Source organism: Lynx canadensis, chromosome D1, assembly GCF_007474595.2.
Source record: "Lynx canadensis isolate LIC74 chromosome D1, mLynCan4.pri.v2, whole genome shotgun sequence".
Classification (NCBI taxonomy): Eukaryota; Metazoa; Chordata; class Mammalia; order Carnivora; family Felidae; genus Lynx; species Lynx canadensis.
Window position 1 is genome coordinate 73953612 of NC_044312.2, and position 15741 is coordinate 73969352.

The 15741-nt window shown below is 52.5% G+C and overlaps 1 protein-coding gene across 1 annotated transcript; it reads left to right on the plus strand.

Moving 5' to 3' along the window:
• The first annotated feature begins 12716 nt into the window (after window positions 1-12716).
• MYOD1 (myogenic differentiation 1) lies at window positions 12717-14439 on the plus strand. Its single transcript, XM_030330760.1, is given in 4 exon segments — window positions 12717-13346; window positions 13821-13835; window positions 13837-13900; window positions 14189-14439. Coding segments are annotated over 4 exon segments (960 nt in total).
• The last annotated feature ends 1302 nt before the right edge of the window (window positions 14440-15741 follow it).

The following is a 15741-nucleotide window of genomic DNA, read 5'->3' on the forward strand; positions in this document are numbered from 1 at the left end:
TACCAATGGCTACTCCAGCCCCTGCCATTTACCCACAGTCCAACCAATGAGGAAGAAGAAAGGAAAAGTATAACAAAGAAGTTACATGCAAATCATTTCCACTCATACCACATTGATTAGAACTTTCTCATAGGGCTACAGCTAGCTGCGAGGGAATCTGGAAAATGTCATCTTCTGCTAGATGACCGTGCTGCCAGCTAAAAATGATATCAGTATGTTTTTTAAAAAATAAAAGGGGTGCTTGGGTGGCATAGTTGGTTGGGTGTCTGACTTTGGCTTAGGTCATGATCTCACAGTTCCTGAGTTCAAGCCCCACATCTGGCTCTGTGCTGACAGCTCAGAGCCTGGAACCTGCTTCGGATTCTGTGTCTCTGTCTCTCTCTGCCCCTCCCCCACTTGCACTCTGTCTCTGTCTCTCTCTCTCAAAAATGAATGTTAAAAAAAATTTTTTTTACAATTAATTATTTTTTATTTTATTTTATTTTTTTAACGTTTATTTATTTTTGAGATAGAGAGAGACAGAGCATGAACGGGGGAGGAGCAGAGAGAGAGGGAGACACAGAATCGGAAACAGGCTCCAGGCTCTGAGCCATCAGCCCAGAGCCCGACGCGGGGCTCGAACTCACGGACTGTGAGATCGTGACCTGAGTTGAAGTCGGACGCCTAAACGACTGAGCCACCCAGGCGCCCCTATTTTATTTTTTAATATGAAATTTATTGTCAAATTGGTTTCCATACAACACCCAATGCTCATCCCAAAAGGTGCCCTCCTCAATACCCATCACTCACCCTCCCCTCCCTCCCACCCCCCATCAACCTTCAGTTTGTTCTCAGTCTTTAAGAGTCTCTTATGCTTTGGCTCTCTCCCTCTCTAACCTCTTTTTTTTTTTTCTTCCCCTCCCCCATGGACTTCTGTTAAGTTTCTCAGGATCCACATAAGAGTGAAAACATATGGTATCTGTGTTTCTCTGTATGACTTATTTCACTTAGTATAACACTCTCCAGTTCCATCCACGTTGCTACAAAAGGCCATATTTCATTCTTTCTCATTGCCACATAGTATTCCATTGTGTATATAAACCACAATTTCTTTGTACCCCAATGTTTATAGCAGCACTCTCAACAATAGCCAAATTACGGAAAGAGACTAAATGTCCATCAACTGATGAATGGATAAGGAAAAAAATTTTTGTTAATAAAAAGTGAAAAAAAACACGACTACACTACTGGGATACAATAAAGGAAAAAAAAAAAACTCTAGAGTGTAAGAACTCTGCAGGACAAACAACTCTGTTGTTGTTGTTTTTCCCCAATAAATAAATTGCAAAGGAGAAAGATATGGAAGAGGAACTTTTACATGTAAAGGGGCTTAAAAGATTAACAATCACAATGTGTAGGCCCTATTTGTATCCTGATTCAAACAAACAAACAAACAAACAAAAATATTTATGAGATAATTGGAAATTTGATTACTAATTGAATATTTTATTGTATGAGGAGTTACATACTATTAATTTTATTCATATTCTAAAGGTATGTACTTATGGAAAAAAAAGCTCTTCTCTTTTAGAAAATATAATCAAATATACACAATTGAAATGCTATAATGTCTGAAATATGTTCAAAATCACAAGAGGGGAAGAAGCAGGCAGGACACTGACAGGTCAGGTCAAGTTTAGACACTGGCTAGTGGCTGTCAGAGCTGGTAGTGGGCTTATTATACTATTGTGTCTATGCCTATGTTTGAAACTCTTTACAATAAAGAGTGAAAAAAGGAGGTTTGGCTGAGACGGGAAGAAGAGGCAGAGGAGGGGCCGAATGGACAAGAGCAAATGTGGTGGGCCCAGGAAGGCCCCAAGACCAAGTGTCTGTTTCCACCTGTGTTCTCACCACTTCCTTTCCTCTCTCTAGTTCCTGGACAAGACTACTATAAGCCCACATCCCAAAATAGCTAAGGAAGGACTGGGAGGCCCAAGACCCGTGAGCCAGATAAGTTGAAGGTCTTATACCAAGGCAGAGGTGCCTACTTCTTGACCACAGATAAACCAAAACAGCCCCGGCCCCTGGTGATCCTCGATTTGCCTTCATCTACCACAGGTGGGGATGTCTTTGCTTCAAGGGCATGAGGCAGGGCAGGTTCATCCTGGATATAAAGGGGCCTCAAAGAAGTCATCAAGTCCATTCCCCTGTCTCCAAGGCTGGGCTTCCTAGATTGGCTTGGTATATAGAGCCAAGAGACCAACATTCCCATCCCAGAGCCTTCATGGCTAAGCTTATACATATCCTGGGAAAATTGCTTAGAACCCTACCTAGAGCCCTACACTATATAAAGAAGATAAATGTCATCGCTAGTGTTGGAGCAGGGGAGAGACACTGGCCACTGAGATGTGGGCTCCGTTGGGCTTCAGTCTTCTCTGGGGATGCCTTCCACAAACTGCCTTCTCTGGCCCCTCCCAGCCCCCACCCCCTGGCCCTGCCTGCACCAGCTTCTCTGCATCTGTCATCAGCCAGCTCTGCTCCCCTTGGGCCAAGCTTTGTTTGGGGGCGACTGGCAGGCTGCCCATGTGCACAGTGGAGGCAGTGACACCTGCTGCTGCAGACAAATACTTCGCAGGCTTCAAGGTTACCCATACTTCCAGCCACCTCACCATGGTCCCCACTTCCGAGAAGTCCAGACCCCAGAATAACCAGGCCAGGACCCCCACTGCCCCAGCCCCGCTCCACCCACAGCTTGCTCCTAGCATCTGTCCAAAGAGAGAGCAAGCAAGGCAAGAATAATCTCCAAGCTCTTACCGTGCACCATGAGACAGGCTCCTCACAAGTACGCCACACGCCTCAGCATATTGAATCCTTATGACCCTACAAGATAGGTGCTGGGACTGGTCACATTTTACAGCTGTGGGAAAATTGACCCTCAGAGACAGAAAGTGACTTACCCAAGGTAAGTAAAAAGGGCAGAGCCAGCATTTGAGTTCAGGTCGCTCTGACCCTTAAGTCCAGTAGAGATGCCTGGAAACACAGCCTGAGGCACTGGTGACCCAGTATCCGCATCAGGCAAGATCAGCTCCATGTTCTCCAAGGGCAAGCTCAGACAGGGCCCGAGAGAGATTAAGCTGCCTATCTTCCGGAGAGGACAAACTGTGACATTCATGGTTTCCCAGTGCTCCTTGGGGCAGGGACCTTCCTGTTAACTACCTCTCCAGTCTGGAGAATAGCTTCTGCATCACATGCTGAGCCCTAGTCTCTCTCTCAGGCGACCCCTGCTTCTGTGCCGGGCCGGGTGGGCAGGTGGAAGGACAGGCCTCTCCCTCTGTGCTGAGAAGGGGGGCCCAAGACAGAGGCTGGGAGGTCAGGGAGACTCAAGGGCCTCAGCAAGCCCCTACCTAAATGTGAGTGGAGCCAGGAGTCCAATGCTTCCATCCTTCATGTGGAGAAAGTGAGATCTAGGCAGGGCGTGGAAGGGCTCACAGAGGATCACAACGCAGCACACAGCCACTGCGGTGAAAACTCTGGTCTTTGGACTCAGTCCAGGCTCTCTCCACTGCACAACATTGCTGTCCGGTCCCTGCAATCCCTCCTCACGCCACCCTCTACCCTTGATTTGTTTTGCCTGGAAAGCTAGTGAGCTTCACCTCAAACAGAGCCCATTTACCCCACTGGGGGCATGGGACAGCAGTTCCCAAATGACCAAAGGAACCCCAGACACAGGGTCAGCCACACAGGAATATCCGATGGTATGTTGCCATGCCTTCTGGCCTTTGCTCATGCTCTTCTCTAGCCTGGCATGCTTTTCCTCCAGTTCTCCCACTGGGCACTTCTGTTCGTCCTTCAGTACCCAAGAAGAAGGATATCAGTAGGTCCTTCTTGGGAAAGTCTTCTCAGTGATCCACACGAGAGTTAGTTGTCCCCTCTGGGTATTCCCACAGGATGTTTTGATGATTCATTCATGGGTCTCCCTCTCCCCACTAGGTGGAGCTCCCAGAAGCTAGGGGTCCTGTACACAGCGCCTAGCTTGAAGCCCGGGAACAGAGTGGGTACTTAATGAGCACTTGAGGAATGTAAGAAGGTAGACCTGTTGAGGTACATGGGCCATAAATCACCTTTCCAAACCAGAGGGGAAGCAGCAAATCCAGGGAGGCTTCATGGGGGTGGCAGGACAGGATGTAGGACAAAGGCAGATGACAGGTGTCCCAGGCAGCCTGGGTATCAGTCATGAAGCCCCTGCCCTCTGTCCCTCCGCCAGGAAACTCCTGTCCTGGCTGCTACTGTCCAGGGATGGGCAGGTTTGGGGAAGAGAGTGAGGCCTCCTTAAGGCTCCCGACCTCCACTCAGAGGCGTGTGGCTGGGGCAGCTGCTGGGGGCAGCAGCTGGTGTCTGTCCCTGGAGCCCAACGGCTGCGTGCGCCTTAATCCCAGCTCCTTGGAGCCCCCCAGGCTGGCAGGTGGGCTGATTAGACAGAAAGGAGGCAGTGGGAATGGGGTGGGGAGCTGAGGCCCGCCCCCCCAGGCCCCCACAGCTGCCCACTGGATCCTGCCACACGGACCATCCCTATCACTGGTTCTTTCCTCAGCCCTTACATGGAGGCCTGGCCTTTTCTAAGCGGGAGGATTCAGCTTAGAAAAGTTCAAACTAGAAACCACGAAGGTGTGGATGCCACAGCCAATATGCCCCCTAGTGTCCTCTTCTGGATAGAGTGGGGAACATCCAGGCGCATAGGTGGAGGCAAGGGGGTCACGTTTGGCCCAAGGTGTGGATACGCTTGACACAGAATACGAAGTAGTGTGTGACACAGGTGTGGTATACATGGAGTATGAGGGGTGTGTAATGTGTGTGAGGGGACATAGTGTGAGAGGTTTGCATAGTATGGAAGGTGCGTCTATATGTGGGATATACTCACCCAGGGGCGCCTGGGTGGCTCAGTCGGTTGAGCGTCCAACTTCGGCTCAGGTCATGATCTCGCGGTCTGTGAGTTCGAGCCCCAGGTCGGGCTCTGCGCTGACAGCTCGGAGCCCGGAGCCTGCTTCCGATTTTGTGTCTCCCTCTCTCTCTGCCCCTCCCCTGCTCATGCTCTGTCTCTGTCTCAAAAATAAATAAACACTTAAAAAAAAATTTTTTTTAAAGGGCATGGTGGTGTGGGAAGGAGGGCAGGCAGTCCTTCCACAGAAATGCACTTGTCAGCTCCCCTGTGGGCCCAGACATTAGAACCTTGGGACGACCTCCTGTGGAGTGCCACAGCCAGAGGAGACAAAGGACATCCTTCTGCTCTTCACAAACCCGTATGTGCATAAAGTAGAAGGTGACGTAGAGAGGCCTTCCGTCATCCTTCTTCTACACCCAAACCGTCTTACCTGAAAGACAAAGTGCAAGTTAAAATCACATTTTAAAAATGTGGTTTTTGTTCAGTGGAGGTGGTAAACTCTCCATTAACTGGCTCTCCTCACCCCAAGAACCTGATGCCCTTAGGCTGGCAGAATCAGTACCTTCATGGACCCCGCCTCCCTTGACACCTTCTGCCTTGACACTTTGGTCATTAAGCCATCGTCACCTTATTTGTGTTGCTTAGTAAGACTCAGTAAGTTTGTATGTTAGACCACAGCAACCTGGGCCTTCAAAGACTGGGGAAAGGCTTTCATTATGTGAAGAATATGTTTGAGGGAGAGACTTTGGATGAATGAACTCCTCAGTTCTTCCCATAAGTCAGGCAGCAAGTGATTCTTTTTCTTTTTTCTTCACTTTTTATTTTTGAGAGAGAGAGAGAGGAGGGAAGGGGCAGAGAGAGAGGGGGACAGAGGATCCAAAGCGGGCTCTGCGCTGACAGCAGAGAGTCTGATGCAAGGCTTGAACTCACGAGGTGTGAGATTATGACCTGAGCCAAAGTCAGAGGTTTACCTGACTGAGCCCCCAGGTGCCTCAGGCATCAGGTGATTCTTAATTTAAGCCTCAGCTTTCCCTGCTTCTGTCAAATAGTCTGGGCTCCTGAGAACTTCCCTCACCTGGCTTCTTAGTCCCTGGGGAAGGACCTGGCGGTGAGAGGTAGACATGGACAGTGAAGTGTGCACGGAGTGAGGTACACGCGGCATGTGGGGCCCAGCAGAGTGAACAGCTGTGCAAGCCACGAAGTCTTCCCCCACAATGCCAAGCTCACATCAGGTCCATCCCGTGCCCTGCACCCCCTCCTCGTGCACATAGTACATTGTATGCATGAAGCATCTCACCCTCACCTCACCCTGTGAATCATCCAAGCCATCCAAGCCACCTTCAAACCCCATCTCATTCAGCCCACGCAGCACCAGACATTCAGGCCACGGATTTCTAGAACAGGAGCCAAACCTGTCTTGTCCCCCATAGAATCCCCTGCTTCTGACAGGGGCAACTGTCCCATAGAAGGTGCTTCATAATGATTTGTTCTCTCTACCTGGAACCTTCTGTCCCAAAAGGGCACATGCCCCGCCCCCACAACCTTCCTTTACCTCTTTGCTCAAATGTTACCTTGTCAACCCGACCACTCAAATTCTGCAACCAGGCTTGTCCTGGCACTCGAGTCCTGCTCACCCTGCTCTGCTTCTAATATTTTTCCCCTGCAGTTTCCCCTGTACCTTCTAACGTACTCCATAATCTACTTCTTAGTGTGTCGTCTATTGTTTACTCCTGGTCTTGCCTGTTAGAATGTCAGCTCCGCAAGGGCAAGGGACTCTGTCTGTTTTGTTCTCTGCTATGTTCCCAGCACTTGGCATAGACCATGAGAGGAATGAATATTTGTTGAATAAGTGAATGGATCAGAGAGGATAATGACAGGGGGCATATGACCTCCCCCCTCAGCATACACCCAACCCCACACAGCCACACCCTGCCTCCTGGGCCCCGGGGGCCTATACATGACAGTTGTCTCCATGGGTGCTCCTTTACTCCAACTCCACTTTATCTGCTGGGCTCCCAAGCCCTGTTTGTAAATGGAAGGTTGGGGAGTGAAGAAACTCAGGGACCCTGGCCCTGAACCTGGGGCCACGTCTGTACCCTCCTGACCAACCCAGGCTGACCCCAGGGCAGGATTCAAACCCAAGTGGTAGGCAGCTTCAGGCTTTGCCAGGGAGCAAGGTTGGCAGGGGACAGAAGGGGTGCTCAGGGTGGATCCAAGAACAGGAAAGGAAAGACTAGGGATAGAAAGGGAACCTGGGGCTGGCCCAGCCCCACCTGGCCAGCTCATGTTTTCACCCGTGGCCCTGTGGCACCCCCAACTCCCAGCCAGATATGCAGCCTATGCCAGTGAGGGGGAGAGGCCACAGGTCCAGCGTGGGCAGTGGCAGAGTACATGAAGACCAGGGCAGGTGCAGGCTGGATTGGGTTTCCAGAGGCTATATATAGAGAGAGAGAGCTGCTGGGAGCCCTGGGGCCGGCCGCTCCCTGAGGATGCAACCCTATGGGGCTCAGCCAGGCCTGCATTCCTACCCAGGGCCAGCTCTCCATTTATAGCCCCCGGCAGGCAGGCAGGCAGGCAGGCAAGAGAGCTGAGGAGGGTGGACTGGAAAGGGTGGAGGGAGAAAAGCCTAGGGATCCCTCCCTTCCCACCTGCTGCCAAAGGAGCTCCTCGTTGTGAAGACCAGAGAACCAAGGGCGGGGGCTCACTTGCCCACCAGTATGCTCGGCCCTGAGTTGGAGAGGGAGGGTGCTGGGGGATGCCTCCTCGGGTAGTTCCCTCAGCCCCTTGCCTCTGGCTTCCCCCAGAACAAGTCCTGCACTCGTGTCCTCAAGGGCCACCCTTGACTGGACTCCACGCCTATAAGGGTTTGGACTCTCTCCATTTTCAGACCTGTCCTTTTCCCCCTCCCTGGCCCCAACCCAGCTCTAAGACTAAAAAAGGGCACCAGTTCCGAGGGCAGACATGCTTCTCTCTGCTCTTCGGGCAGCAGGGATGGGATGGTGGTATTGGCAAACTTCTCCCTGAGGATGTGGTATCACAACAAGGAGAGTGACCCCAGTCAGGCGTGAGGCCAGCCTGGAAGGTCTGTAACAGCCACTGAGTCCAGTGATTCCCAAACTCTTCAAGCAGCAGGAGCTCTGTAACAAACTAAATCCCACTTGGAAGTCTGATGGAAAAGCGGCAGTGCACCCCCAGGGTGTGCGTGCTTCCTGATCACTGAAGAAAATAAAGCTACAAATCAAGTTTAAAACTGTGAAAGCAGTTCGGATTTCGAAGCCACAAGTGGTAATATGTTAAATGTTTCGTTAAGTTTGAACACACATTTACTTATCATAAAGGCGCCTTGATGATGGCCCCAAGGTGGTTCTTATGAAAGCAAAACACAAAAAACAAAGTTGTATTCTTTTATTTTGTTTTTTAATTTTTTTAATGTTTATTTTTTGAGAGAGAGAGAGAGAGCGAGCAGGGAAGGGGTAGAGACAGAGGGAGACACAGAATCCGAAACAGGCTCCAGGCTCCGAGCTGTCAGCATAGAGCCCGACGCTGGGCTTGAACACATGGACCACAAGATCATGACCTGAGCTGAAGTCGTAGGCTTAACCGACTGAGCCACCCAGGCGCCCCAAAGCTGTAATCTTTTAAGTCTTAGCATTAAATTTATCTCTGTGGTTGTTTTTGTTTCTTTTGTTTGCTTGCTTGAGAAAAAAATTAGATCTGCTCAGGCTTGAGAAAAATTTAGATTTGCATAGATAAGCGATTTGAGGAGCTCACCTGGAAATCTCAGGGTACTCTAGCATCAAATGATTTGCTTCATTACTTCATTCATCCAACAAGTATTTATTGAGGACCTGTGTGCCAGGCATTCTGCTGCTGCTGCTGCTGCTGCTGGAACAAGTAGGAAGAAATATAGGTTTTGGTCTAAATCACTAATATAACAATTATTTGCATTTCTCATTGTGGGTACGTAAGGCAAATGAAAAGACTCAAGCTTCTAGTCAGTGCCAAATCTACAGCACACTATTAAGATACTGCAGCAGGCCATGTGTCAGGCCCACAAATGGGCCTGAGTCTTGCCTGGGAAGAGCGAGTGCCACCCAGCATGTATGTTTAATTACGTATGTGACTGTCGAGCTCAGAAGAAATACAACCATCCTCGTTAATGACGTGTTTCAGGAAACTCAAATATATGCGTAGAGATTCAAAGGGCACGAGGCCACCCATTCATTCATTCCACATTTATCAAGTTCCTACTATGTGACAGCCACTGTGATGGTTTCTGGAGACGCCAGGGGAACAAAACGTTTTTGCCTTCCTGGGCCTAAGTCCATCAATGAGCGAATTAAGAAGGTAATTAAAGAGTGGCTGTGCTAAGAAGGAAATGAGCAGAGTGATGTGACCCAGCTACCTGAGAGAAGATGGACAGAGACATCCCCAGGAAGTAACGTTTAAGTGGAGACCTGACATAAGAAAAGCCGCTGATCCTGGGAGGAGCCTGAGAGAGTGCTATAAGCCAAAAGTTCAAGGCTCTGAGGCCAGATTGAGCTCTCAGTGTTGAAAAGACAGGAAAGGAGCTCAGACGGGAACGGAGTGATCAAAAGGGATGGTGGCTCCAGATGAAATTGGAGAGATGGGCTGAAGCCAACTCATGTAGGACCTTACAGGCTAGTGTAAGAAGATGAAATTTTATTCTAAATGCAACCAAGAAGCTCTTAGGGAGTTTTAAAGCGGGAAAGGGATATCATCTCATTTACATGTTTAAAGGATTACTCAGGCTGCTGTATAGTGCACAGATTATGCTGGGACAAGAGTGGAAGTAAGGAGAGCAGCCAGGAGGCTATGGTGGCCATCCAGGCCAGCAGAGTGGCAGCTTAGTCCAGGATGGTGGCATTGGGGACAGGGAGACTCTCATATCTCAGTGGGCAGGTCTTCCCCCTGCCCAGACTTCCCCTCTGGAACTCCAACTTCATAAAGCCCCTGCCTACCTGATGTCTCCACCTGGATGTTGAATGCCCATCTCAAATTTTGCCCCAACTTGGACTCTTGAACTGCCACCTGCAAGCCTGCTGTTCCGCAACTCCATTCTTCCTAGAGTCATCCTCAACTCCTCTCTTGTCTCCCTGCCTAAATTCAATCTTGAATAAATCTTGCTGGCTCCATCTTCAAAATGTATTGGGAATTTAACCACTTCTCATCATCTCCTCTGCTGGTACCCAAATCTCAACCACCATCACTATCACTTGGGTCATTACCATAGCCTCCTGATGGTCTCCCTCATTCTGCCTTTGCTTTCCATATCCAGTACGCTCCTGTTAAAATGAAAATCAGATGGTAACTTTCTTCTCTTCCGCTCAGTTCTCCAGTGGCTTTCCATCTCAGAATTCAACTACTTTGTCCCTCTCTGACTCCATCTCCTTCTACTCTCCCACTTGCTCGATCCACTCCAGACATAATAGCCTCCTTGCTGTACTTATTAAATATTACCAACACAGCCCTGCCTAGGACCTTTGCACATGCTCTTCCTTCTATCTGACTCTTCTGCCTTCACTTCATTCTAGTCTCTGTTCAAATATAATCAGCCCAGAGAGGGCTTCCCTGACCACTCCATACAATAAAACAATCTTCATCACTTTCCCTCCCTCCTTGCCTTGCTTCATTTTTTCCATAGAACTTAAAAATTCCTGACGTCACATATTTCTTGCTTCTTTGTTTACTATCGGTCTCCCTACCCTACAATGTAAGCACCATGAGAGCAGTCATGGTTTTATTCGTTGTTGTATCCCCCAATACCTAAATCAGTAGCTGGCACATAGTGGATGTTCCATAATATGTACTGAATGAACACATGAAGGTGGTGTTACGGAGTGAAGGGACGTGAGCACTTCAGGAAAAGGACCTTGAACACTACTACAAGTGGCAGAGACGTGAAGAAAGCAGGATTTCAAAAGAGCCTGGGAAAGGAGGGAAGGGAGGGCTTCCCAGGGTTCAAGGAGTCAGTTAAGACAGCTTCCAGAAGTTAGTGGGAAAGGCACAAAGATTACTCTAGCTACATCTGTAGGCTCTGGGACTACAGGGGTCTGGCCCTGTAGGGGTATCTGGTCCAAGGGAAACCCCTAGCCAGCATGCTGATAGGAGGATGTGGACAAGATATTTAAGAAGAGGCCAAGAGGCACTCTGGGGGTGGGGGTACTCCAGGGCTTGTGAAGGAGCCAGAGATCCCATGAGGTGGTTACCTCCTCCTTCTATTCCCAGTCTCTCCAGTGGGCCTGCTGGGAAGAAAGGCAGCTAAGACCTCCACGGAAGCTGAGCTGTGACACCGGGCTCAGTGCCCCAGCCAACAGCTGGGGAGCCCACAGGGAGCACACAGTCCAGTTGGTGCCAGCGACAGAAGTAAGCTGTCTCGCGAATACAGCCTTGCATCTTTGCAAGGGCCTCCACGTCTTTGGTCTTTTTGGATTCTCACCACCACCACAAACACTCGAAGAAATCGCTATTATTATCCCCCAATTTAGGAAGTGGGGAAACTGAGGCTTGGAAGACATGGTGACTTCTGCAAAATCATAAAGGAAGCTGTGGCATCTGGACTGGAACCCAGGTCATTGGTCTGCAAACTCAACTCTCAAAGATTCCACTCTGAAGTGGGGTTCTCAGGCTGAGTCTGGCGTTCCAGGCCTTTATGCAACGAACCTTCACTGGTGCAGCGCTGCGCGTGAGGAAGCAAAACCAGAGCAGTTTTCTTCCCAGCTGAAGACACACCTTGACTGGACCCTTACTGGACCCTCACTGGAAATTCCAGCTGCGGAAACACGCAGGTCGAATTAGGCAGTTCACTTCCCTCCCTCCAGGCTAGGGCAGCACCTGTGCTTGAAGAGATTGACGAGAAGTTTTAGCAGCGATCCTCCTCTTCTGCATAGATGAGGCTGGAGGAGAGCATCCGGGAAAGGTGGCCTGGGCCCACGGCCCTCTGAGCGACCCCTGGGGTAGGAACTGGCCGAGCGACACGACCGCCACGTCCAGTCTGCCTCAAGTTCGCCCACTTAGACTCTATAATTCTCGTTGCGGGTTGCTCTGCCTCTGACTCTCTAGCTTTCTGCTATTTCTGGGCTATATCCCTCACTGCCTCACTATCTCAGCTCTGAATGTGTCTCTGAGCTATCGCCTTGTGTCTTTCTCTCCAAATCTCTCCCGATCTGTTTTCTACTCCTACCCGGCACCTAGGTCCCCCACAAAGCAGAGGACAGAGGGGGGCCCAAAGTCAGCTTGGATTTGATTGCGCGCGGCCAGCATTTCCCGAGGACACAGTAGGAGTACAGTGCCGGAGAGGTTCGGAGCGAGTGTGCCAGACAGCCAAGTGCAGCCGCGTCGGGCTGCCAGCCTCTGACTCCCTCCCTGCTTAGGGAGGGGCCGAAGCGCGCGCGCGAGCGAGGGTCGAGGGGTAGGGGGCTGGCCAGTCTCTTGCCCCAGCGGCCACCCCGGGGATCCCAAGCTCCTCCCCCACCCTGTTTCTATTGGCCTCGGGCGCCCCCGCCCCCAGCCGCCCGCTGGAGCTCTGGGGCCCTTAAGCTACTACCGGATAAATAGCCCCGGGCGCCTGGCGTGAAGCTAGGGGTGGGGAAGCCCCCGGGCGCTGCCGCCGCTCTCCTCACCGCCTATTAGACCGGACAGGACTAGGCAGAGGGGGAAAGTCGCCCGTACATTCAGACCCCTACTACTTTACCACCTTACGGCCAGGACTGCGGAGAGTCAGAAAGTTTCGGGCAACCCCTACCGAAGCCAGGACTGCGCCACCCCCTGCCGGGATATGGAGCTGCTGTCGCCGCCGCTCCGGGACGTAGATTTGACTGGCCCCGACGGCTCCCTCTGCAACTTTGCCTCCGCGGACGATTTCTATGATGACCCGTGTTTCGACTCTCCGGACCTGCGCTTCTTCGAAGACCTGGACCCGCGCCTCGTGCACGTGGGCGCGCTCCTGAAGCCCGAGGAACATTCGCACTTCCCTGCGGCCGTGCACCCGACCCCGGGCGCGCGCGAGGACGAGCATGTGCGCGCGCCCAGCGGGCACCACCAGGCTGGCCGCTGTCTATTGTGGGCCTGCAAAGCGTGCAAGCGCAAGACCACTAACGCCGACCGCCGCAAGGCCGCCACCATGCGCGAGCGGCGCCGCCTGAGCAAAGTCAACGAGGCTTTCGAGACGCTGAAGCGCTGCACGTCCAGCAACCCAAACCAGCGTCTGCCCAAGGTGGAGATCCTGCGCAACGCGATTCGCTACATCGAAGGCCTGCAGGCGCTGCTGCGCGACCAGGACGCCGCGCCCCCTGGCGCCGCCGCGGCCTTTTACGCGCCTGGCCCGCTGCCCCCAGGCCGTGGCGGCGAACACTATAGCGGCGACTCGGACGCGTCCAGCCCGCGCTCCAACTGTTCCGACGGCATGGTAAGGCCGGGACCCCCAGCTCGAGAAGTGAGGGCAGCCCTTTGTATATCTGGGACGTGTTTCCGAAGGCGGGGGGCTGGCCCTCCAGAGGGAGGGTTGGGCTGGGAACCTTGCTGGGAGTGGACCCCGGTGGCCTGAGCAGCTGTCACTGGGGTGGCCTGGTGCCTTGGGGGCGCACGGGACAAATGCGATCCACCCGATTAGGGGCTCTGTTAGAACTCTGCTGCAGCGGCATGAAGATCTGCGTTTCTCCACTTATCCCTATTTACAAAATGCAGATTTGTGCTCCTAGGTGACTGTCCATCCTCTGGTTGGCTGCGCAGGCTGCAGACAGCTCCTGTCCGCCCCTGTCCCCCAGTCAGGGCCCAGAACTCGTGGCTGAGACTTAGGGAGTTGGGGCGGGGTGGCTACAGGGAGTGATGCTCTGGCCCCATGCGGTCCCGAGACTGACTCGGTCGCCCTTGCCCTTTGCAGATGGACTACAGCGGCCCCCCCGAGCGGTGCCCGGCGGCGGAACTGCTACGACAGCACCTACTACAGCGAGGCGCCCAGCGGTGCGTATTCGCGCCTCCTTCCGCGTTATCCCCTTTGGGCTGCCCTGGCTTCCCTCTACCCAGGACCCCCCTCCCCACCCCCAATTCTGGGAGACGGTACAGGGAATGGAATAACTACGGGCGCAGCTCCCTTTACGCTCCGCACTCTCACTGGGTCCTTGCGGACTACGCTGGGTCCTCGCGGATTCCGGCATGCCCTCAGTTTCCTGTCTGCCCCAAAGCACTGAATCCATAGGTGGAGACTTGACCGCGGCTCAACTGCTTACTAACCTACCCCTCCTCGCGCAGAACCCAGGCCCGGGAAGAGTGCTGCGGTGTCGAGCCTCGACTGCCTGTCAAGCATCGTGGAGCGCATCTCCACCGAGAGCCCCACGGCACCCTCCCTTCTGCTGGCGGATGCGCCGCCGGAGTCGTCTCCGGGCCCACAAGAGGCGGCGGCCCAGAGTGAGGTCGAGCGCGGCGCCCCCACCCCTTCCCCGGACGCCGCCCCGCAGTGCCCAGCGGGCGCAAACCCCAACCCCATCTACCAGGTGCTCTGAGGAGGTGGGCGGCCGCATGGGAGGGCTCCGCTGCCCACCCGCCGGAGGGATAGTGCCCCTAGGGTCCCTCGTGCCCAAAAGATTGAGCTTAAATGCCAACGCCCGTTCCCAACTTCGCTTTAAAAGCGACCCCTCTCCCGAATTGGGAGAGGCGGGAGAACTGATGTGTGTTTCCGCCTCCCGCACTCCAGAGTAAGGACACAGTCCTTTTTTCCCACGCAACACCCTTCCCTGAGACCCGCTGCAATGGCCTTTCGGAGTTCTCCTGAGGCCAGAGCTGATCCTTGAGGGGCCAGACCCTTCCTCTTCCTTTTCCCCTTCCCTACGCGGGGTGGAACCCGCGCAGATCTAAGCCCCGCCTCCGGACCCTCCTGTTGTTTGAGGGGGCGTGGCCTCTCTTTCCCAGAGCCCTGCCGACTTTGTTGTTCCCCTGCGCCGTCGGGGTGCGCTCGCGTTCTGCGCCTAACAAGTGTTAACAGTAACCACTCCACCTCCTCCCCCATTTCAGGACCACTTTTTGTAACACTTTTGTAATCTATTCCTGTAAATAAGAGTTGCTTTGCCAGAGCAAGAGCCCCTAGGGCTGTATTTATCTCTGAAGCATGGTGTGCGGTGCTACAGGGAATTTGTACGTTTATACCACAAGTGGGCGAGCCGCGGGCGCTCGCTCAGGTGTTCGAAATAAAGACGCTAATTTATACCGCGGTGGCTCCGGCTCTCCCTGGGGACGGGGGCAAGATTTTTTTTGGCTGGGAGGAAAACCTGCAGACTTGGGTCAGCTGTACCGCAGCGACCCCTGTAGGCGGAAGACGGATTGCAAGAAAGGAACCTGGGGCGGGGCTAGGAAGGGAGGGGTGAGTTTGGCTCCTATACTTGGGGATGGTTCCTTTGATCCATCATCTCATGCAGGTCAGTGGTTCTGCGGTCAGGATGCATTTTAGGCTGATTTGAGTAGTGGGGGAAAAAAGATCCATGTCGGGCCTCATTCTCCAGAGATTCTGATTTAACATATCTGCCCCTGATATCCTGGGCCAGGTATTGTTATTTTTCAAAAGCTGCCCAAGTGATTCTAAACTGCATGCAAGGTTGAGAATCACGCCTTTCCATACGCAGAGTGAACCCAGGTGTGGTGTCCAGAAGGATCACTGGAAATTCGTAGCTCTAGGTGCCACTCGGAAGCCTCATGGGTGCAGAGAATGTCATGAGGTGTTCACAGCATTCTGAGGAGAAACGAGGTAAGTATGAAGGGGCCATGTAAGCTGTATGGCACTTACAGGCGCTTAGTGATAGGAGTAATCTTAA